Source organism: Pithys albifrons, chromosome 2 (assembly GCF_047495875.1).
Source record: "Pithys albifrons albifrons isolate INPA30051 chromosome 2, PitAlb_v1, whole genome shotgun sequence".
Classification (NCBI taxonomy): Eukaryota; Metazoa; Chordata; class Aves; order Passeriformes; family Thamnophilidae; genus Pithys; species Pithys albifrons.
The window spans coordinates 84,635,171-84,657,687 of NC_092459.1; the positions used below are offsets into that span (position 1 = coordinate 84,635,171).

General features: G+C 44.3%; 1 protein-coding gene across 1 annotated transcript; it reads left to right on the forward strand.

Moving 5' to 3' along the window:
• The first annotated feature begins 3,649 nt into the window (after positions 1 to 3,649).
• RSPH9 (radial spoke head component 9) lies at positions 3,650 to 22,173 on the forward strand. Its single transcript, XM_071576159.1, has 5 exons — positions 3,650 to 3,887; positions 4,051 to 4,213; positions 4,795 to 4,924; positions 5,469 to 5,615; positions 21,898 to 22,173. The coding sequence occupies exons 1-5, from the start codon at positions 3,661 to 3,663 to the stop codon at positions 22,056 to 22,058; spliced, it is 828 nt and encodes a 275-aa protein (XP_071432260.1). The 5' UTR covers positions 3,650 to 3,660; the 3' UTR covers positions 22,059 to 22,173.
• The last annotated feature ends 344 nt before the right edge of the window (positions 22,174 to 22,517 follow it).

Sequence of the window (22,517 nt, forward strand, 5' to 3'; positions counted from 1 at the left end):
TTATATTTAACACACCTGAGATGAATGACCCCTATCTGTTTTTTGCTGCATCAGAACCAGCTGCAGATTATCCCTACCACACGAAAAGGCGAGTGATGGGTAGCAGTATAACTTGTGATCAGTATTAGCCAAATGGATGCCTAGGACAGTGCAACAGTTTTCCTGCAAGAGTATTTTGAGGACAGCCTTCTTAATGTGTACCAGCAGAAACTGAAGTGATGTGGAATGATAGCTATTTGGTTTCCTTTTGAGATAAGGTGTATGTATATATTTATATATATTTTCAAATGTTTTATGAAGCTGTGTGAGCATAGAGGAGTCACTGCGCACACAGCAGCTACTTACATGGATTTCAAGTAGTTTAACTCTGGTGCTGCTCCGATGTTCTGTACCTTGCCTGAGATGAGTGGAAGGGAACCTGAGCTTGGTTTCTCACCCAAAAGGATGCCAGCAATAAAGGATGGAGCTGGGAGGAACTGAAGCTGTTTGGCACACAGGAAGATGCATGTTCTGTGCAAAGGCAGAAGAGCTCAGTTCTCTGGAAGAACTGAGGAGCTGGGGAGAGGCTGAGGGAGCTGGGATTGTTTAGCCTGGAGAAGAGGAGGCTCAGAGGTGACCTCATCACTGTCTAGAACTACCTGAAGGGAAGTTCTAGACAGGTGGGGGTTGGTCTCTTCTCCCAGGCACTCAGCAATAGGACAAGGGGGCACGGGCTCAAGCTCTGCCAGGGGAAATTTAAGTTGGAGATCAGAAAGAAATTCTTTCCAGAGAGAGTAATCAGGCATTGGAATGGGCTGCCCAGACAGGTGGTGGATTCACCATTCCTGGAGGTTTTTAAACTGAGATTGGATGTGGCACTGAGTGCCATGATCTGGTAAAGGGACTGGAGTTGGACGAAAGGTTGGACTTGATGATCTCGGAGGTCTTTTCCAACCCAATTGATTCTATGATTCTGTGATTCTGATGGGAGCTGCTGGGCTGTGGTGACTTCCCTTGCTGAAGCAGGTGTCTAAGAAAAGCTACCTAGCCAGCAGCTGGCTGAATGATGCCTGGTGCCTCTCTTCCCTCCTAGCTGCCCGACTGCTGAGCAGCTTCCTGTTTGAGCCTGGGATGGCAAAGAATGGGAGAAACTGCTTTCAAACTGTTTAATAACAGTGATGGTAACCTTTGACCTTACTGAATAGCAGTGCTTTTGACCTTTCATTTGTTAAATAATGCAACCACTTATTTCTCGATCCTTATCAGTGTTTAGTAATTGGGGTCAAGACAAAGGAAAGCAGAGTACAGTTACCCACCAGACTTTACTGAACCAGGAAGAATTTCCTTAAGCTATAGATTTCCTTCTTGATAATCTTCAGTCAGGACAGGCAAAGACTAGAGACTGGGTGGCTTAGAAGATCCCTAACAAGCTAAAGAGCCTCTCAGCTGTTAGCATCTGGTTTGAATCCAGCTGTGGCTGACAGTGGCAAAAATTCATTATGGTCTTGGGTTGCCTCTCTGACTCACATGAAATGTTTGGCTTGAAGTTCTGCTGTTTACTGGTCAGATCATAGCCCTAACATAAAATATGAACACAGTTCTAGAGAAATCAGTGATTAATGAATCTACAAAACCCGAAAATTCCTATTCCATTGAGGAAATCAGAGTATGGCACAGGTAGGTGACAGCATGGACAAAAAGTATGCGGTCCCTCCTGTATGTTCTGCCTGATTCACGTCACAGAGAGGTATTTAATCTTCAGGAACCCAGCTGCCTTTTTTGAGGCACAAGTAAAGCTAATGGGTCAGATCGTGTGCTCTACAGCTCATTAAACATCTTGCTTGACAAAAAAACCAGGTGACAACTGTTACAGGCATTGGTCCCAGGATCAGTGTTTTCCTTAGAAGTTACAGGAAACGGATTAAAAAGAAAGAATTTATGACTTGACAATGGATTTAAATGTAAGTGCATACACATATTTATTTATATAATGCACACATATAAAAGCTTTAACTTCCTGAAGACGTCAAACAGAAATTCTATTTGTCTAAGCAGCTGCACAATCTCATTACTTATTTATTGCATTTTGTGTTAAGCCAGACTGCAAGATTTTTAGGGCAGGAGTTGTTTCCTGGATGTCTATCTGTGTATGTGATTCAGCAAAATGAGCTACCAAGGAGCAATCCAAATGCTGTCATTTATAAATAAGCCTTTCATTTATAGAGGTACATGAGCTAGATACGATCACAGAATCACAGAATGTTAAGGGGTTGGAACGGACCTTAAAGATCATGTAGTGCCAACTCCCCCTGCCCTGGGCAGGGACATCTCCCACCAGGCCAGGTGGAGTCAGGGTAAGGGTCCACCTGGCTTTGAACACTGCCAGGGTTGTGGCATCCACAACCTCTCTGGGCAACCTGTTCCAAGGCCTCACTACCCTCACAGCAAAAAATTTCTTCCAAATATCTAACCTAATTTTCACCTCTTTCAATTTGTACTCATTACTCTTTGTCCTATCCCTATGGTTCCCGCTGAAGAGTCCCTCTCCAGCTTTACAGCAGGCCCCATTCAATACTGGGAAGCTATGAATACTGAATGAAGCTATGAGTTCTCCAGGCAATCTTCTCTTCTCCAGGCTGAACAGCCCCTGTTTTACCCGGGGAGGTGCTGCAGTCCCATTATCAACTTTGTGGCCCTTCCCTGGATCTCTAAGTGATATTGTAAAGCAGTGAGCTTCAGGAGGGTTGTTTGTTTTCTTTTGGCTGTTGCTCATGCAAGGAACGAGGAAAATGGAGCCTTTTGTGGTATTCTAGCGATGGTACAATGTAATTGTATGCCCTCCTGTATTTTGGGCTTGGCTTTGGATTTAGGCCTCTTGAAGCAGAGGAGCAGGTGTGCGGTGTGCCACCCGCAACTGCATCCTCGCCGTGCTTAGTGACAGCATCTCAGCGGGGTTAGCTGTGCCAGGTCTGGCGTGGGGAGCAGCCTGTGGTCCCTGTTAATCCTGGGGGACCCTGCTTTCTCCCCAGGGTCAGAGGCCTGGCACAGGCTGGTGGGGTTGGCAGGGCTCAGCCTGCCTGGCGGTGTCATAGAATCCTAGAATCGATTGCGTTGGAAAAGACCTCCGAGATCATCAAGTCCAACCCTTGGTCCAACTCCAGTCCCTTTACCAGATCATGGCACTCAGTGCCACGTCCAATCTGTTTAAAAACCTTCAAGGATGGTGAATCCACCACCTGTCTGGGCAGGCCATTCCAATGCCTGATTACTCTCTCTGGAAAGAATTTCTTTCTGATCTCCAACTTAAATTTCCCCTGGCAGAGCATGAGCCCGTGCCCCCTTGTCCTATTGCTGAGTGCCTGGGAGAAGAGACCAGCCCCCACCTGTCTAGAACTTCCCTTCAGGTAGTTCTAGACAGTGATGAGGTCACCTCTGAGCCTCCTCTTCTCCAGGCTAAACAACCCCAGCTCCCTCAGCCTCTCCCCACAGGACTTGTGCTCCAGTCCCTTCACCAGCCTTGTTGATCTTCTCTGGTCCTGTTCCATCCCCCAGTAATACCTTTCCTGAACTGAGGGGCCCAGAACTGAACGCAATACTCAAGGTGTGGCCTCACCAGCGCAGAGTACAGGGGAAGGATCGGCGTGCCCGGGGCGGGGGCGGTCGCCCGGCAACAGCGCGGCGATGGAGGCGCAGTGTCTGCCCGCGGCGCTGGCGCTGGTGGCGGGCGGCGGTGCGGGGCTCAGCCCGGAGAAGCGAGCGGCGCTGGGGCTGTCGCTGCCGCTGCTGCAGCGCGACTACCGCTTCGAGCGGGTCTGGTTCTGGGGCTGCATCCAGGGCGTGCGCGGCGCCTACTACATCGCCGAGGGGTTCGGCCCCAACCGCGCCGCGCACCGCAGGCGCCTCTACAGGTGCGGCCCGGGCGGGACGCGGGGGCCGGGGACGGTGGGGAGGGCAGGGAGGCGGGGGCTGCTGTCCGGGTCTCCTGGAAGGAGCCTCTCTGTGCCCTGAGGGTCTGGAGAGGCATCGAGTGCTTTAATGGGCCCGGCCCTGCGTCCTGCTTGTCGTTGGCAGCTTTAACTGCTTGGACTGGAGCCTCCTGACGCCGGCCACCAGGGAGATGGTGGCGCGGGCCCAGCTGCTGACGGGCCGCTTTCAGGGGGATCCGTCCTTTGAGTACAACTTCGCTGAAATAAACGCAGAAGCTGCTGAATTGTTGTTTGACCGTGATACGGAGGTAAACACAGCAAAACACTTTGAACTCTCTGCTACTGTTGTGCCCCTCACACTGGGCAGGTGGTGCCTTCTCCTCCATAGTTGTAAATAAGCAGCCTGAGCCCGTGGTCAAGCAGAAAACACACAATTTCCTCTTCTCTGTCATTGTGCAGCAGCAGCTTCTTAATTGAACTCTTACTTCAGTTGCTCCTGGAGTTCTGCAGGGCTCAGAAATAGTATAATATGCTTTATTATGCATAATTGGTACAGATCCTCACTGCAGTTTCTGAAGCCTTAGTAGTAACTGCAGGCACCATTCTTCACAAATAAATAGACAAGTCATAAGTAGCTTTATTGAGAGGGAGGAAAGAATGGATCAAGAGAGGGATAGTTAGCTCTCTGGTGAACCTAAACTTGCTGCCCCTACTCATATTTTCTGTCATATCTTATGAGAAAAAACTATCTGATTTGTGGTCCTCCTATAGCCCTACTGGGCTTCAAGCTGATGAGTCCATTGTGGTTTCTACTGTTGCCTCCACTTTGTTTTCAGAAACAAACCCAAGGAAAGCCCTGCCTTTAAAATTTCCCTATTTTCATTTAAAGCCTGTGATGAAGGAGGAGGCTCGCCTCATAGCTACGATAGAACTGATAGACAAAGCAGTTGGTATTGTCCCCCGGGGGGCATTTGTGAAGACTCCTCTTGGGTCTGTACGCGAAAACAGACACTTTGAAGGTAACTTCTCATTGTCTTTATCAGTATCAACTTTGATCATAAAAGCTGTAAATTAAGTTGACTTTCTCTAGCTGATGTTTTGATTTCAGTTTTTTTTTCCTTGGGTAAGATGAACAGGGAGGAGAGATTCCAGTGCCATTTATGTTCAGGTGCATGATTCAACTCTGGATGGTGAGAGAAGAATCAGTAATGGCTCTGAGTCATTAAACCTGTAGTATCACATGTCTGTATAAACTGTAGTTTATATCAGTGTTTAGCAATTGTAGCTGTCGGGAATTCTCCATCTAGATATGAGATATAACCAAATGGGCACAAGCGTTAGGCCCATTGCTTATCTGTGCTACAGTCAGTATAGTCTGCAATGCAGAGCACCAGAGAGTACTGACACCTCTTTCTGACAAGACACTGGTCTTCTCCAGTCTACTGGAGAAAGATTGTGATTCTGTCTTATGCTATGGGCGTTAGAGAAACAACATTATACTTGATGGCATAATGAATGTTACCCTAGTTCACTGTATTAATGGTCGCCAATGGTTGTTTGCAGGTTTGTCTTTGGTGGAGGCAAAAAAGTTAAGTTCCTATTTCCATTTCACTGAACCTGTTAACCTGAAGAATAAAACACTGCTGGAAAAGGCTGACCTGGACCCATCCACTGACTTTCTAGATTCTCTGGAGCATGATATCCCACAAGGTAAAAGTAGGAAAATCAAAATATTCAATAAAAGGGAAGGCAGTTTGAGTAGTCTGGGAAACACCAAACTGACTTATGTGGGTTACTGTAGAGGTGGTATGCTTGGGAGATGCTTCTGTTGATCTGTAAAGGAACTTTATCCTTTACTAAATAGTGTAGCTAATTCCCATCTAAATAATTTCTAATTGCTTTTAATAGTAAGATATCAGTTTACCAGGGCTGTCATGTCCTCACAGCAGCCTTGACCAGCAGTTAACTCCTCTGCTTGAGTGTCACACTCTTTTCTGACTCCTGTAAAGCCTGTGACAACTGGTGTCCCTATGGGGACAGATAACTCCACCTGTGATAACTGGAATTTATGCTGGTTTGAAATATTTCACACCTCTTGTCCCACTCAGTATTGCTCTTCTTTATCTAAATGGGCTCTCATTAACACCAGACTAGTATCTCTGAGGGGCTGGATTCATTTGATAAACTTTGTTAGAAATGCTGTAGCGTGGAATAGTCTGTACTCTGGTGGGATTGGAAACCGTGGAAGGAGAAAAAAGATGTGCATATTGGAATGTATCTTCAGTTCATGACTCTACTGTTCTGCGGGACAACTGTTAAATATATTTAAAGCAGTTTCCAGGGATTCCTCTGACAGGGTATTTCTCTGAAGGAATGGAAATGACTTGTTTCCTTCTAACCACTTTTTGCTGATTTTCTGCTTTTTTTATGGATTGGACCAAGTGTTTGCATACCTGCTGTCTAGGAAGATTCTAGGGACACAGTCAGAACTTAGTTTTGCTTTTTTATTCCTGTCCTGGAGTAGTAGGATAGAATAGCAGATGACCTGTGCCAGATGGATCTGAATGGAAGGACAGTGAACTGCCAATGTTGTAAATAGCTTTTCAAACTCACTCTCTCTCTTCACTCCCCTTCTCCTTTGGCAAAAAAGAACTGAGAATGAAACTAGTAGCTCCTGCCTGAATTCTGAACATTTTTGACTGTACAAAGCAAAACCCTCTAAAATCTAAACCACTATTCAACTTACTGGGAGTGTCCTTGCTGCAGTCGTGTTCCAAAGGTGTAGTCTGGAGAGACTGTGCGTTTTTACATACACAGGCTCATTGAGAAGATCCTTTTGACTCAAAGGAGTATTGCAAGAGGGATTAGTTCCTAGATACCTCCTAAGAAAATTTTAGCTGCCGTTTTGTATGGCAGTTCAGGTGTTGCTATTGTTTGCCTTCCCCCCGCTCCCCCCTTTTTTCCTCCCTCCCTTGTGGCAGGGAGACATGCTATGTGTTAAGACATGAAAATGGGGGTTTTATTGAAGTCTGTAAATCAAATTTGGCTTGTAGCTGTATTTTAGCCAGTGGCAGATAGAAAGTGGAGCTCAACTTTACCATCGTCACATTTGTCTTCCCGTGGCAACCTGTGGTCTGTGTGAGCATCATGAACCTTTGCCCCTTCCCACGAGGTTGTTGCTGTTAATACAGATCTCAGTCTCCTCAAACAAAGTTACCTCTCAGGGCCTACCTGAGCTCAAGTGCAGCTGAGTGCTTTTTAATGGAAGAGAAGATTCATCATGGTGCCTGTGTAGCTCTGGTTATTCTGTCCTGCTCTTTTTTTGGACTGAGTCTGAGGACTGATGGAATAAGCTTGTCAAGTGAAAGAGGTAAGACAGGAGGAATTAGTTACAGGGTTAGCAAGGCATCACTAACCTCTCTAATTGCACTCTATCACATGCAGATAGGAGCTCTGACACTAAAGAAAGATCAACCTACCCTCCTTTGACAAGCATTCAGGTTGCCTAAAAGTACTGTCTGCTTGTGAAAATATGGGGCAGGGAAAAATAGCAGGCAGACAGAGGCTTTCTGCTGACTTTTATCAGCATGATTCTGCCAAAGTCACTCAGTCCTGGTTGTGAGGCACTCAAACTCTGGTTCTTGGATTACTTCAGCTGTGACAGTGGGTGTTGGTCCTGACTGAGAAGAAAAAGCAGACAGTGCTTTGTCTATTTCCTGATGTGTTGCTCATAACTCTGGCAAATCCCCTCATTTGGACGTGAAGTTTTTCTTGCCTTTCCTGGTTAGATCCTCTCTTGAGCAGTTATTGTCAGAGCAGAAGTGGGAACTTAGGAACTGTCAAACCTATGACAACTGGAATTGTGACTGAAGCCAGAATTGTCTCTGTCCTCAACAAATACACAAGAATTGGACTGTGGATAAGCAACACTGGAGTGATGCTCCCAGCCTGCATTGGCTTGAATTCCTCTAGCATCTAAGGAACAGGACTGAGAGATTAAGGGCTGATTTTAACCTGTCTAAAAGTAACAACTCTCTTGGAGTAGTTTTCTCTATTAATTGGAAACTTAGCATCTGTGATGGCTGTCAAGGGGGTAACTGTCATAAAATGTATGGCATGTCATTATAGGAGAGCAGAGGTGTCTTGCAGAATGGAAAGTTGGAGGCAGAGAGAACATCTTTTATGACAGCTGAGAAGTGGGAAGAAAGGAAGTTAAAAGTGGATTGAATAAAGGCAACAATGGTATTAGCAGAGTTTAGTGCAAAATTAGAAAACCTGGAGTTTTGTAACAAAACTGTCTGCCATCCTTATCTTTACCAGTGATATCTGTGGTGTTTTCAGGTTCCAAATTCTGTCTGTGTGTCTGTCTATCAGGTTATCTGTGCACTTTTAAGAGTTCAGAATATGTTGATGCTCCTCCTTTAATCATACCCTGAGTCTGTCTGTTTAGTTTTGGTGTCTCAGCTCCCACAGACAAGTGACTGTGTGACTTAGCTTATATTAAAAAAAATTTAAAAATACATTTTTAAAAACGATTGTAAAGAAAAGTGGGAAATGAGAACCTTGTCTTGAAAGTATGAATATGGGGGGGTTGCAATACTGATCTTCTGACACTACAGTATCAGATCATGTAAAGCTTCATTCTGATCCAAATGGCCAGCTGGCCAGCACGTTGCATGCTGGGATCTGTAGGTTTTGCTGGCCATATGTCTGCATTAAAGATAAGCTTGTTTGCTCCAGTCTAAGCAGACAATCTGCTCAACTTTATGCACAATTAGATGTGACCTTTCAGCTGCTGGCACATTGCCATCGTGGTCCTTTCTGCAGCAAGGAGTTTGGAAACTGAAACAGTATTTCAGGAACGAGGGTTGTGGCAGTTTTACATGTGCTTGTAGATAATGGAACGGCAAAGCAAATAGCAATAATTCCTACCATGCCTACTGCATTTTCACTTGATGACCTAATGCTTTGGAGATATGAAATAATAGTCACTTGTCAGGCAGTGACATGATGGGCAAAGTGAAAATGGAGAGGGAAGGTTGATTTTACTGTGACCCTGGTATCAGATCAGACTATGCTCCATTCTGGCAGGATAAAGAAAGGGAGTGAGAGCCTGAGGTACTGGTGTAGAGTGGAAAGCTGGGGAGGAAGTGAGACAGGGGTGGAGAATGCAGCTCTTTGGCGCTTTCAAACCACAGTTCAGAAAAACACTAACTTGACTCTGAGAGTTTGTTACAGATTACTTACTCAGATCACTTTGATATGAAGATAAGGGACACTGACAGGACACTATTAAAAACTGATGTGGGTAGGGAGGTGTGTCTGGATAGGAAAATATATGAGTGGAATTAGATTTTATATGAGAAGACTTTTTTCCAAAGTCATGACTCCTCGTCAATAAATAGCTCCTTTTGGCTGAAAGCCTACCATAGTTCACTTGTGGAATAAGAGCAGAAATTAGAATTAAAAAAGACATATAAAAGGAAATGCAGAAAGTTTGGAACAATTAATGACTGATATAACTTGGAATTTATAATGAATAGAAAATGACAAAGAGAGACAGAATAAGCTGGAGTAGTCCATAACAACGGTAAGGCAGATTTATTTCAAGTATACTGAGAAGAAAAGAAAGCGTAGGAATGCTATTGGAAACTGTCACTAAATGGTGATGGTAAAAAGGCTGGTAACAATGTGGAAGGGCAGAAGTGCTCAATATTTTTTCTGGTTTGTTTTTGGAAAGAATATGGACTCACATTGAACACCGTCAATAACACTCTTTCAGACATTTTTCAGACTTTGCTAAGGGAGGGAAGAGTTAAACAACCTTGTCTGTGAGTCAAAAAAATTAAAATGGCAGTCAAATCAATTACTTCTGAAATTGTTATCTCAGGAGACTTGGGGCATACTAACCTTTAATAAATCCCAGCATTGCAGATTTTTTCCCCTAAACTTAATCTTCATTAGTCGTTGAGATTCAGAAATCACTGAATCGGTGTATTTCCCAGAAGGGGCTTCATCTGGGACCAGTACCAGTATTGATACTCTTCAGCTTATTTATAAATGATCTAGAAGTAGAGGGTCAGTGGAGAGACAAATAATGACAAGGGCAGGGTAGATACAGAAATTTGGAAAACTGGGCTTACTGAAATACAGTACATTTTGGTGTAGCTACCTGCAAAGTCACTTATCTAAGAGTGAGGACTGGAAGCCAGACTTTCAGATTTGTATTCTGGAAGCTGTAGCTCTGAGAAGACATCCAGGCACAACCCACTGAACATCAGGTCCCAATCTGATCCTGAGACCTAAATGGGTAATTTGATCTGCAGATATATAAACAAGGGCGTAGCAAATAGGAACAGGGAGGGGACTCTGTTTTTGTATATACTCTTAGTGGAATCAGGACTGGATTACTGCACATTGCAGAACTGAGGAGTTGCAGAAGAGAGTCACAAAATTGTTCAAGGGCTGGTGAAAGACATAAACAGTTCAATCTGTCTATCTTGTGGAAAAGACCATGAGAATGGCTGTATGACACTCTGTAATTACTCTGTGGACTTTAAGTATTGAGTACTGGAGATCTATTTGTTATAGCAGAGAAAGGCAAAACAGGCATCAGCAGCTAAACATTATAGCCAGAAGAACTAAAATGAACAATTAGATACAATTTTTAACAGTGAAATGATCACCAGCTAGCAAGGGTAATGGATGAGCCTCTGTCTCTTGGTATCTTCATATCATGCTGGATGTCTTCCTGGAAACTGTGTTTCAGCCAAATGCAAATATAAGTTGATAGTTGCAGATGTGAGTAACTGAGTTCAGTTTAATGGGCAGTGGTATGTAGGAGTCCAGATTCCTGGTATTCCTGGACATAAGCTTTGTGACAGCTATGGAGGATAATGTTCAGTTTGGGCTTCTTCATTACTGGTGACAATAACATAAAGGTGACAATGGTTTCCTGAGACAGTGACTCCTTAAGTGCGAGTCAGCTCAGTACATCTGGCTTTGCTTCCCGAACTATGATGCATGAAGGCTCAAAAGAGGATTAAAGAGATTCCTGACTTGCTGCTATCCATTGAGGATAGTAATCTGGGGAACTGAGACCTCTCAGGTGTAATTGCTGACTCTAATGATGGGAGAAATTTTATAGCATCAATCTGAATGGGTGTACGGGGACAGGATGCACCATAATGAGTCTTGTCTACTTGCTGTTTCAAGATTAAGTTAGAGGAGAAGTACCTAGACAGAAGATCATTTCAGCTCCTTTATCATTTTAACTGTGGAGGAAGTGACAGCCACATGGTCTGTAGCTCTGTGTCTTCATCTGAAAGTATGGTGGCTTTGGAAAAGTCCTTATACAGCATTACAGACAAAGGGCTTTGTGGCCGGTTCCTTGGCTGAATACTTTGGGCACCAGCCTTTCTGTAAACTTGCTGAACAGTAGCCTGGGTTAGAATGCTAACCTCCTGTCCTCTAAGCTTCACTGGCACGCTCTTTATCGGTTTAGCAAAAGCTGGTTCTTAATGGGCCCTTGAAGATGGAGGGGTTGCATTTCTAAATGTAGGGTTGCATTTCTAACTGGGAGATATTTTCTGTGGCCACTCTCAAGGGCCACTTTGGTAGCCCCACTTGGCTGTCCCCAAAGCCCGGGTGCAGGAAGGAGGAAGGCCAGGAGGCACGAACCTGCTTTATCTCCATGCATTAACACAGCTAATTAACTCCCTTTTGGCCCTTCCCCCCGCCAGTCTTCAAGGCGATTAATCCCCTATCAGCCTCGGTCTCCAGCCATTTGAAGAGCCTGTGTCTGCAGAGGTATTTACAGCCCAGCCCGCCAGCAGAGCGCAAGGGCCCGTTATCAGGGCTCTAAGACAAATGGCTGCCTATCTCCCCAGTGGCCTTACAAAATCCAGCAAAGTGCTATGCTGTGCTGGCCACCTACTTTCACCCAGCCTCCCTTCTCTGCTAACATTTCACAGATGTGACCTGAGCCCTCCTCTTTCATTGCTTAACAATAAGCAGCACCTCCCCAGCTCTGTGAAAGCCGAGAGCAAGAGCACTTTACTTCTTAGCCTGCCAAGAGCCACACGGGGACAAGGCTTTTCAAGCTGTCTCTCTGAAATCCAAACTAAAAGACTCATAATAAATGAGAGGGCAGTGCTTCGTGTTTGCAAGGATAAAAAGAGATAGCCAAAACGTAGACTGAAATCTCTAGCATGACTCACAGCTATGCTAATTCCTTGTCAGAATGATCCTTAGGGGCTTGGTGTATGTGTGAAACTGAGCTACAGTATCCCATGGAGTCACCTGACATTTCTACAAGTGGTTTTGACAAACAAGCTTTAGAACACAATGTTAGAGAAGGAGTAAAACAGATTACTATGCATCAGAACAGTCGGATTTCAGATCCGAAAATCGAACCCAGTAACTGGCTCAGGGGGTAAAAGGATTGGTACCTGAAGTTCTGTGTTAAAACTGAAGTTGGCCATCCCCAGAAATAATTCCAAGATGGCTATAGCTCCTATCTTCCAGCAGGGTGCACTATGGTGCCAGCATTGTCAGTGAGCACAGAAAGGAAACCACAGAAAAGTAAAATTGAGAAAGAAAAGCACCAAGAGCAGCATCAAACCGAGAAGGAATGGCCTGAGTTTTCAGACTGTGTATGATATACTGGCCTTCTGAATTGTAGGTATGGAGAAGATACTCTTCCCCTTCCAAGCTTGGGCAATTTCTGGAATTGTCATTGGGCTTTTCAATAGATTTCTTAGCATCCTTAGTGATCACAAGGATGCAATGGACATACACAAATACATAAGAGTGTCCCCTACATCCTTCAAAAGTAGAGGCAGTCTTTCGTTTTGCTGGCGATGTGTGAACTGGGAGGCTTTAGAGGCTGTTAAAGCCATCGCTGCTGTGACCCAAGAGAGTTCCCTGGAGGGAAGACAAGATGTCCCTCCTACAAGCCTGGGGCGCTGCCAGCTCAGGAGTTCAAGATCAGATTGGAACCTCTCCCGTGGCAGCACAGCAGGTAGGCTCCAGAGCCAGCTAGTATTATAGCTTTTGACTGGCTGATCATGGTCTGCTTTAATTTCTGGAAAGGAGTCTGTTTTCCTTGGGCTTCATCTCTATGGGTAATAAAGCAGTGCATTCACTGTATCTGTATCACCTCAGGGGCCTTGTTTAGTCAGAGGTCTTGAATGAGTTTATACTGGAGCAGGGCTGCCCATCAACTGAGAGCTGTGGTGGAGTCCTTCGCCCTCCTGACTGCTGTAGTGAAAGAACAAGGACAGAAGCAGAGTCTTCATAGCTACTATCCAGGGACTGTATTTAAAGTTTTTTTTCTCCTCAGTGAAAGAAATCATGACCCACCCTGTCTCCATTTCAGCTCCTGGTTCATTGGACATGAAAAGGAGATGAACTTCTTGCTGAACTGATGGGAAATGCTGGTAAAACCTCATAGAAGCAGAAGTTGTAGTTTTATCACCACATCCGTCAGCCTTGGCCTAATCTTTTCTCTACCAAATGATGAAAAATTACTTGTGGGGGAACTCCTCGGACAGGCTGTGTGTCATTGAAGTCAGAACAAGGTCAGCTTTTGCTAGGAGTGATCTATTTCTGAAGGGGCTCCACGTAATGAGTGGCAGCTCCTGCCTGCACAGCTGTTGGCATTGGTGCCAGCCCAAAATATAGCTTTGCTTTGCTGTTTGCTGCCCCTTTGGCCATAGAGCTCTTGCAGGGAGGAAGTCACTGGACATTGTTTTGTTTTACTGTATGTATATATCACATAGATTGAAATTCTGCATGCTGAAGGGGTGTGTGGCTGTGTCTGGAGGGAAAAGGACAAGGGACAGTTCATCTGTGGGTATATTTGTACAGCAGTTGTGCTGTGCAGAGATAGCTGGGCTAAGTCAGGCACTGAAAGATGGCTCAGCCGTCCTTAGTGTTCAGCATTAGCTTGGGTATCAACACTGCACTGGACTGTGTGGATATGCTCTGTGGGACAGTCTTCTCAGAAACAGGTAAACTTTTTGGGTCCAGAATTCGTATCCAGTTTAATACGAAAACATCAACAGTCTATAATCTGTGCCATCTGTTCATCATCCCAAGATCTTTTAACTAGCCCTGCTAATTTGATGATGAGGTAAGAAGTACAACTGGGCGACTGACAGGGCTTGTGGCCTTGCCCCTCCTGCAGGAGAGCGAATTGGATGTACTCTAAGCATTTGGTTGGTTTTGAATCCCAGCATTGACTGCTTTGTGTTCTCTCAGAATTCAGAGATCAATGTGAGGTTCTTTGCCTCTAATCCAGCCCCTGTTCATCATTATCACCTCCTCAAAGTGGCCAGTGCTTTGTTAGGAGGAGAGGAAAAATCTTACAAGGTGGCCATAATCTCCTCTGAGAGTCAGACAGATATTCTCCCGTGGGTAAGAAAGTGACAGTGACCGAAAGCTCTAGGGGGAAGCAGGCTAGAACAAAGCTGTCCATTGCATCCTTTCATCAAACTGTTAATCTTTCTTTCAAAGACATCACATTTGTTTGGTGACAAAAGCCCCAAAGAAGCTGAATTGAGCCTGAAATCCTGTAGCAAGATTTAGAGGAAGCGTCTTTCATTTGGAGCAGGGAGGGGCGAGAGGCTGCTTTTTTTTCTCACCAGCCAATGGGCTCAGAGAAGCCCACGAAGGTGACGGATTAATGCAGGGGCTCCCCAGGTAGATGCTACGTGACTCCTGGCACGCTCCGAAAACGTTTCCACAGCGACCAGCTGAACACGAAATATGGTGTGTGATGAGATCCAGCATAAACTTGTGCTTTGGAAAGAGGGTGATTTGCCACGCTGAGCAATTTCTAAATTTACTACAGAAGACCCTAGACACAGTGATCTGTATTAGAATTGTCAGAATACAAATAGCAGGGATTTTAATCAGTTTTTCCTACTCCTTATAAGTTTTGATTGCATATTGTCTTGCTGTTTCTTTCAGTGTGCAGCCCCATTCTAAATCTTTGTTCTGGATGCTTTCTGTGCAGTCTGCATATTTTTCTTAAATAGAATCCTTTTTTTTTTCTTTTGTTTTTTGTTATATCAGGTGGATTTAGGACTAAGGGGCAAACTAACAGGGCTATAAGGCAGGCTGTAATTTGATGTGTATTACTTCTGTGCTAGCTTTTTCAGTCCTTCCCATCCTCTGCTGCTCATTTATGTCTGTGTATTGTCCCTTCTTTTGTGTTGGCATTGCTGGCTGTGCAGCCAGATTCCAGCTGAAAAAACAACGTTATTTTTGTATAATATATTTTTTAGCCAGATTGTTTCACTGACCTGGCTCACTGAGCAGTAAATAAACACTTTTGTGGTCTCTGTGATGGGAGAGTGATGAGGGTGGGAATAACGGTATGAGGGCAGAGGCTGCTTCAATTGGATTAAGCAGCACTGTTGTTAGATTTCTAAGTATGGCCTGAATTTCACCTAGTACTTGGTACCTAAATGCTGTGCATCTGGGCCAGCACTGCAACCCCCAAGTCTTCCTTGTCAGCTGGAAACGGGTTCTTTGTGTATAAATGGAAGGTCCAGGCCAGTCTTAATCATTTCTACTGCAGACATGTCCCCAGTGGGAGAGTGTAATGGAGAAGAAAAGCCTCTGATGTAAGATCATTTTACTCTGGGGTTTGGGCATGATTGTATTTGTGTGACAAGGATGTGGCAGGCATTAGGACCATGCAAGAGCCACTTGGCAGCATCTGACTGTTTGTAAGCTGTGCTTTCCTGGCTCTGGAGGCTTTTAAAAATAGTACTGAACCTGTAGCCAGTCTGTGTGTTTATTTAATTATTATTAAATAGTTATATGGGGAATTGGAAATATTGACAGCAGTGTTAACATATGGGGTGCAGGTGGTGTGTCAAGCAAGTGAAAGAGATTCAGTTTGCAACCAGTAAGTGGCATGAAGGAGTCTGGGCCCCACATAGGAGTGTTTGGATGTGTCCTTATGGCTGGTAGGCTGCGCGAGAAACGTCTGTGTGGCACAATTTGTTGTGAGCCAAAGCACGGTGACCTTTATTTACAGCTGCTCTGCTTTGCAATTTGTCTGTTTCCTACAGACAGCAAATTAGAAGTAGGAAGCTCTTCCCAGTGTGGGATTTTCTGTTGGAGGGGAATGAAAGCCAGATCCCATGGGTGTAGTGAGGCTTTGTCAGAACTAAGTGCTTGGGGTCATGCAGCCAAGAGGCAGCTGTTTTTGCAGAGGGAGATGGTTATGTTGCCCTTCTCCTGGTGTTAATATTTGTCCTGTATCTCCGTACTTGACTGTCACTCAGGACTAACTGCAGGAACATACATTGTGACCTGCTCTTGGGGCAGCATATTGTGTTAACAGTAAGTGCAACCACGCTGTAGCTGCTTTTCCCTTGAGACGTTTCCTCCTTTGAAGAGGAATTGATAATGTCACTTTTATGACCCTGTGTGAGCTTTTGCGACGTGGAGCCTCTCTATCAGGCTGTCTAGCTCTTAAGGCTGTTTCTTCTCAAGCTTGCACTGAAATGAGGCATTGCTGAATCACCTCCAAAGCAGCAATGTTATAAGAGGTCATACTGAGAGTGGACCAGTTATGGCAGGAAAGTTCTTCTGCAAACAGCCCTCTTAAAAGGGTTTTGTTTAAAAGCTCATGTCTCACGCATCCTATTGCCTCTGTGGATTACAAGATTCAGCCCATAGCTGAAGCAGACATGGGGGATGAGACAGGGATTTCTATTGGCGACTGGAAAGGAAGAAGCAGCTGAGAAGGAGGTTGACTTTTGAAATTCAGCCCTGGTGTCCTGGCAGCTGTTGAAGGGCCATAAAAAAAGGCAGTGGTTTAACACTGGGTGAGCATCAGGATCTTCAAAGCACTTTCATGTTTGGAAAAGATGTAAGGAACTCCTCAGAATTCCTGCCTGTGTTTGGAGGGGTGGAGGCTGCAGCCTGATCCAAAGAGGGAATAGGAAGTTCCAGATCTTCATCCAGCGGACGCTTTTCCCATGCTCTTTCCTCCCACACAGCAGCTCCCTCCCTTCCCTTCTGGAGCAGCAATGGGCAATAGTTTCAGCACAGACAGTGCTTGGCTTTCTTAGATTTGCTGGGTGCAGCTTAAGAATTAACTTGCTCTTTTTAAAAAATGTATTTTGAAGATTGGGAAACTCACCAGAGCAGTGTTACTGGTGGAAATCTCTACTCTGAGAGCAATGACCTCCAGTTCCCTGCATCTCAGCAAGCTTTGCATGATGAGTTAACTCTGCTGCCTGATTTAGTGGCAGCACAGGCCACAGCTCACACGTAGATGCAAGTTAAAATCAGTTTTTAACTGTAGGAAATCCAGATTTTACTTGCTGGCTCCTAGTTCTAATTGTATTCCCTCCAATGCAAGTAACAGTATTTTAAATTTTTTTATAGATTATCTAGGAGTCTTGGTGTACCTTGCAGACTGATGGTTTGAGCCTCCCAGTAGGAGAGGTACTTTCTGACAGAGGGAGTGCCATGGGATATTCCTAGCCCATGTTAGAAAGGATTGGAACCCAGCAGCCCACTTCTGCATTTTCACAGTCATACAGACCTACAGCTACCTATGCAATGATTTTATTCCAAGAACCATCTGCAATAGCAGGGAAGTTTAAAAAAAAGAGAGTGAAAGAAAAGAAATAATAAAACCAGGATTTAATTTTCATAATTCTCCTCATCCCTTTTTATATTGTATTATTAAATGCATTTCTAAGACTTTCTCTTGAAGGAGAAAAGAAGGTATATTCATTTTGAGCTATTATTCCATATTGTTCATTAGCTACTGATCAAGGTGCTTTCAGAGTGATGTATGACATCTATATTTCAAATTCCTACAAGAAAGTGGGCCTGAAAAAGCATCTTGTTTGAATATTGTGAGATCTGGGCTGTGATGGAAGAGAATACAATTGCCTTGGATCGTCCCAAGAGAACAACTTTCGCCATGTCTCACAACTTCACATTTTGTTTTCTGCACCATTTTCTCAAATACTGTTAATGTGGTGAGATATCGGGGGGAGGCAGGGAGAGAAGGGGGAAAGGGCTGAGATAATGGTCTCTAATATCTTCCTTTAAAGCAAAAGGACCAAAGAATCTAGGTCGGTTCCAGAACTTTAATGTCATGTCCTCTTAGAAAACACACCAGCATTTTGTATCAAATGCAGTTTCTGAATGGGTTTTGTGTGTTGGAAAAGTACATAGAATAAATCACCTTTGATGATTGGGTTAGAAAAATGTCCCCAGTGATCTGGTTAGTAAAAGGTGGCTCTGCAGAATAAAGAGCAGCTCTAGGACTAATCATCATGCTGGCTGAAAACCAGAACTGAGTAAAAACGACATTACAGTTCTCAGCAGCTTCTTGTAATTTTTTCCTCTTCTCGACCTATGTAGTGCAAGTCTAGTTGGCGTTGCCCTTAAGTAACCTGTTTGTTTTGTTCAGGTCCTCATTTCACAGGAAGGCTTATGCAGCATCAGTAAAACTTTATTGTCCATATTTGCATCGAATTAGATGGAGAATGAAGGGTCAAAGAAGAGCTGGAAAGTATAACAATGATAATATTCCCCAAAGGTCTCACAGTTGTGAAATGACAAATCTGAGCCATTTGAGTCTGCAGCTTGGACAGACATTAAGGAAATGCAGCAGCTGCACGTCACAGCCATCGGAGATCTAGCAGGAAAGTGAATGGAGCTGTCTTCAATTACACCTGTCCATTTCTGTCAGGTGTGAAGGTGCATGGGAAGTTCCTTTGATCAGCAGAGTTAACTGCTGGTGAATGCTCCGCTGAGATGATAACCCTGTGTGTCACTGGGTAAATGTTCTGAGGACATCATGGATCTGTGTACTCTATTGTCCCAGAACACAGATACGGGAATTTAATCATGTAAAACTTGATTTACTCTACCTCCTCTGTGAATTTGTCCAACAAAAAGATGCCTGCATCTAGAGACAGTTCAAAGAGCCATAATATGCTTTTTTGCCCTCTCACCTTTCCCATTTGTCATGCTCCAGGCATTTCTTTTTGTTCTTTGTTAATAGTTTGAGGCAGAAGGTTCATGTGTGTATGTGAACATCTATCTATCTATCTATCTATCTATCTATCTATCTATCTATCTATCTATCTATCTATCTATCTATCTATCATCTATCTCTGTACAAGCTATCACATGTACCCAGGGTGTTGGATGCTTCCAGTACATTGGGAGGCATTAGCAAATGAGATAATCCCTAAAGGTTTTCAGCACCCAGCAAGGCAAGGCACAGCCCTATTGTTGACAGACTTGCTTCTCAGAGAACTGTTCCTAAATCTAAGACAATGAGAGTTCCTCATTCCATTATCTTTTTGGCAGAGAAACTTTTCCAGAAGTTTGTCATCCTCCCCTTCCCTGCAAATCAAGAACCACCAGTATTTGGATTAAGGGCTTGCAGATTATTTCTGCAAGTTCAAGCTGCAAGAATCTTGTGCTGGGAGCAAAGTCAGTTCACAGGAGAAGTCTAGAAAATTATTTGTCACTATTACATTTAGACCTTTTGGCTTGCCACTTGTCATGCTACTACCACTAGTAAATGCTGAAAACTTGTAGAAACAAAGTTCAAGAAACCGAAAGCTTGTCCTTTGACAGCAGATGGCTGTAGTGCTTCAGTCACAGGAAGATCTGCCTTGTAGTGTTTTGTTCTTCATCTGGGTTTCCATGCTATCCAAGTGGTGAAGCTTCTTAAGAACATGCAGCTTTTGTCAGAGACCCACTCAGTCAGAATTTATAATCCCAGTGGTTGAACCGTAATACCTGTTTTTACTCCAGGTATGAAAAAGATCCAGTCTAGTTTGTGTCTGTATGTGTGGCACTGGATAGACTGGATGGGAGACTGGGGTTGCTGTGTATGTGAAGACACTAGCTCATGTTTTAACTAGGACTTGCACAAAGAATGTCATAGTGCAAGTAAGGCTGAAATATGGCACACACCTGTATTGACCCTCCTGTATTAAGTAGTGCTCTGCTTTACTGCAATCCCAGCTGTTTGTCTTTAGTGGAAATGTGGAGTGAGTCAGAAGTTCTCCAGAGCAGAAATGCTCTGAGTCAAAAGACTGAATGTCTCTCATACTTCTGTCAGGCAGCTAGAGCTGGTCTGTCAGAAAGGAAGTAGGCATCCTTGCTCTTCACCAAGTTCCATGTTTGCACAAGACTGAAGAGGGTACTTTGAGAACTAACAGATCAAAGATGATGCAGGACTTGTGCATATTATAGCAAAACAAACCTGTGGAACTTGCTGTTGAAGGGGACGTGTGAAACAATGGTGTCCAAGAAACTTTTGAAAAGTACACAAATACAAAGAGGAGAGAGAGAGAGAGTAACAGATGAGCAGCACAAATCACAAGACCTGGTTCTACAGGGCTTTGAATTGTGTTGTTCCTTTCTCATTCTGCAGCAACCACATAAACATTTCCACTGAACTTCCCTCCTTCCTTCAACTACTGTAGTTTGTCATGATCTGCGTATGAGACTACATGTACCATGAGCATGCAAGAGCCCAACGCTACACACAGATTGCCCAGCTAGCTGCTGCCTCGTGGCTGCCAGGCAAGCCTAATAGCCTGTGCTTCTTTGCAACTGCTGGCAGACCAAACAGCTTCAGGAGCTGCAGTCAACCCTTGGACCTCCTGGGGAGACTTGTTATAGTGTTACAGCCCTTCAGCCTTTGTTGGATGTGACTGAAATTGGCCAGAGTCACAAGTAGGAAAGGGAGGACTGGCAATTGACAGCAATCAGAGAAGCCCTTCCCCAGGCTAACTATGACATGAGTAAGCATGAGTCATAGCATAAATTGATGAGCCTAAAATTATCTACAAGGATGAATACTGCCTAACTGGCCCAGCACATTATGGGCCTTCTGCTTACTCTGGAATTGGCAGATTTTGGCTTTGGGTGCAGATAGGCTGACTGCTTGACTCCTGGCCAATAGTAGCCTGACAGCTCCAACTGCAATGTTTTAAAAATTAGTCTTTGCTTCTTTTTCTTTTACATGAAGATTCAGCAGGAACCTTCTTCCCTACATTGCAGCCTCTAGGCATTACCGATTTGGTGCTGAAGCTGGTATTTTCTTCTCCTGGAAGCTCCTAGCCCTCCGGCATGCAATCCAAGCTGATTCTTCAGCCCCCTCCCCTCTGGCATAGTTCCCAGGCTGTCATGTCAGATGTAAAATAAATACTCAGTGGCTCAGAGCTCCTTGCATTCAGAAGAAACTGCATTTTCACACTGGCTCTGAACCTTCTCTGCAGAGCCAAAGTAAAACTAATGTGGAAACTAATCCCTTTGCCCCTACCACACACATCCTCTGCAATGGTGGAGCCAAGAAAAGACCAAACAGAATGAATCTTTTCCATAAATTTCTCAGAGATAGGAAATACCCTGTTTTCACTTTCTCCCTCTTTCCCAGTTGCTGCATCAGGAAAGCACCTTCTTTCTCTTCCCACTAATGCTAAAAGTTTATTTTAAGGACAAATTTCATGCCTATGCAGGATTGCTATAGCTCATCTTGGCTTTCTATAACTATTAGCTAGACCAGGTAGGTGGCAGAGCTTGTTAGAGTAACTGCTACCCACTAAGAAGCAGTCAAGAATAGCTGCAGCCTCTCCTGGGGATCAGCTATACCAGTCTGGAGCTTGAGGGGTCCCTTCCTGTGACACATACGACATTACCATCATAGTCATGGGAATATGCTACTATGTGAACCTAGACACAGACATTTGGAAACAAGGGCAGCCTGTAGTGCTGAAATGACAAAAGAAAAAAAGATCATTGAGGTTTCTGGTGTGCTTGACTTCCCTCTTTTCAGGTGTCACGAGCTCCAGTGCAGCATGGTGCAGTTAATTGGTCAGGCAGAAACCATGGCAGCCCTTCTCTCAGCTTAGCGACAGCTTGTTCCAGGAACACTGCCCTTCTCTTTTCCAGTGATTCACTTGCACATCTTCTCACACAGGCTCCTGGAGTGTCCAGCTAGAGAAGGGAGGCGCTGTGGTGGTGCTGCGGAGCCTGCTGTGGCTGGGACTGACGTTCTACCATGTCCCAATGACCAAGCAATATGGCTACATCTACTTCGGCACTGGTGAGAAGAACCTCGATCTGCCCTTCATGCTGTGACTCTCCTGTCTGGCATACTCAAGGACTATAGAACTAGAGAACATTTTGATTTTATAGTTAGGAGATTTTTGTTTACTGCTTGTTCTAATAAATGTGTGAAATCTTTGCACTTTGAGCAGGATTCTTTTGTGCCTGGACTCTGGCTCTGATTCTTTTTCTAGGACTTGACTGTATGCAATCCTCCTTCAACTCCAGACTGAATTCCCTCTAATGTGTCACCGCAGATCCTTTACATGGTAACAAATGGCATTTTCTGTCTTCCATGATGAAGCTCTAGGTCAGAAATCAAACCTTGGCCATGTGTCTGATTACAAAGACACCTTGTTTACACAAGAACTAATTGGGAGACATGAATGAATATCTGCCACCACCCATGAATGAGAGTTGGAGTCAGAATAGAAAGCTGATGTATATTTTAAGGGGATCTGTACTAAACCCTGAACTCTAGAAAGGCATATT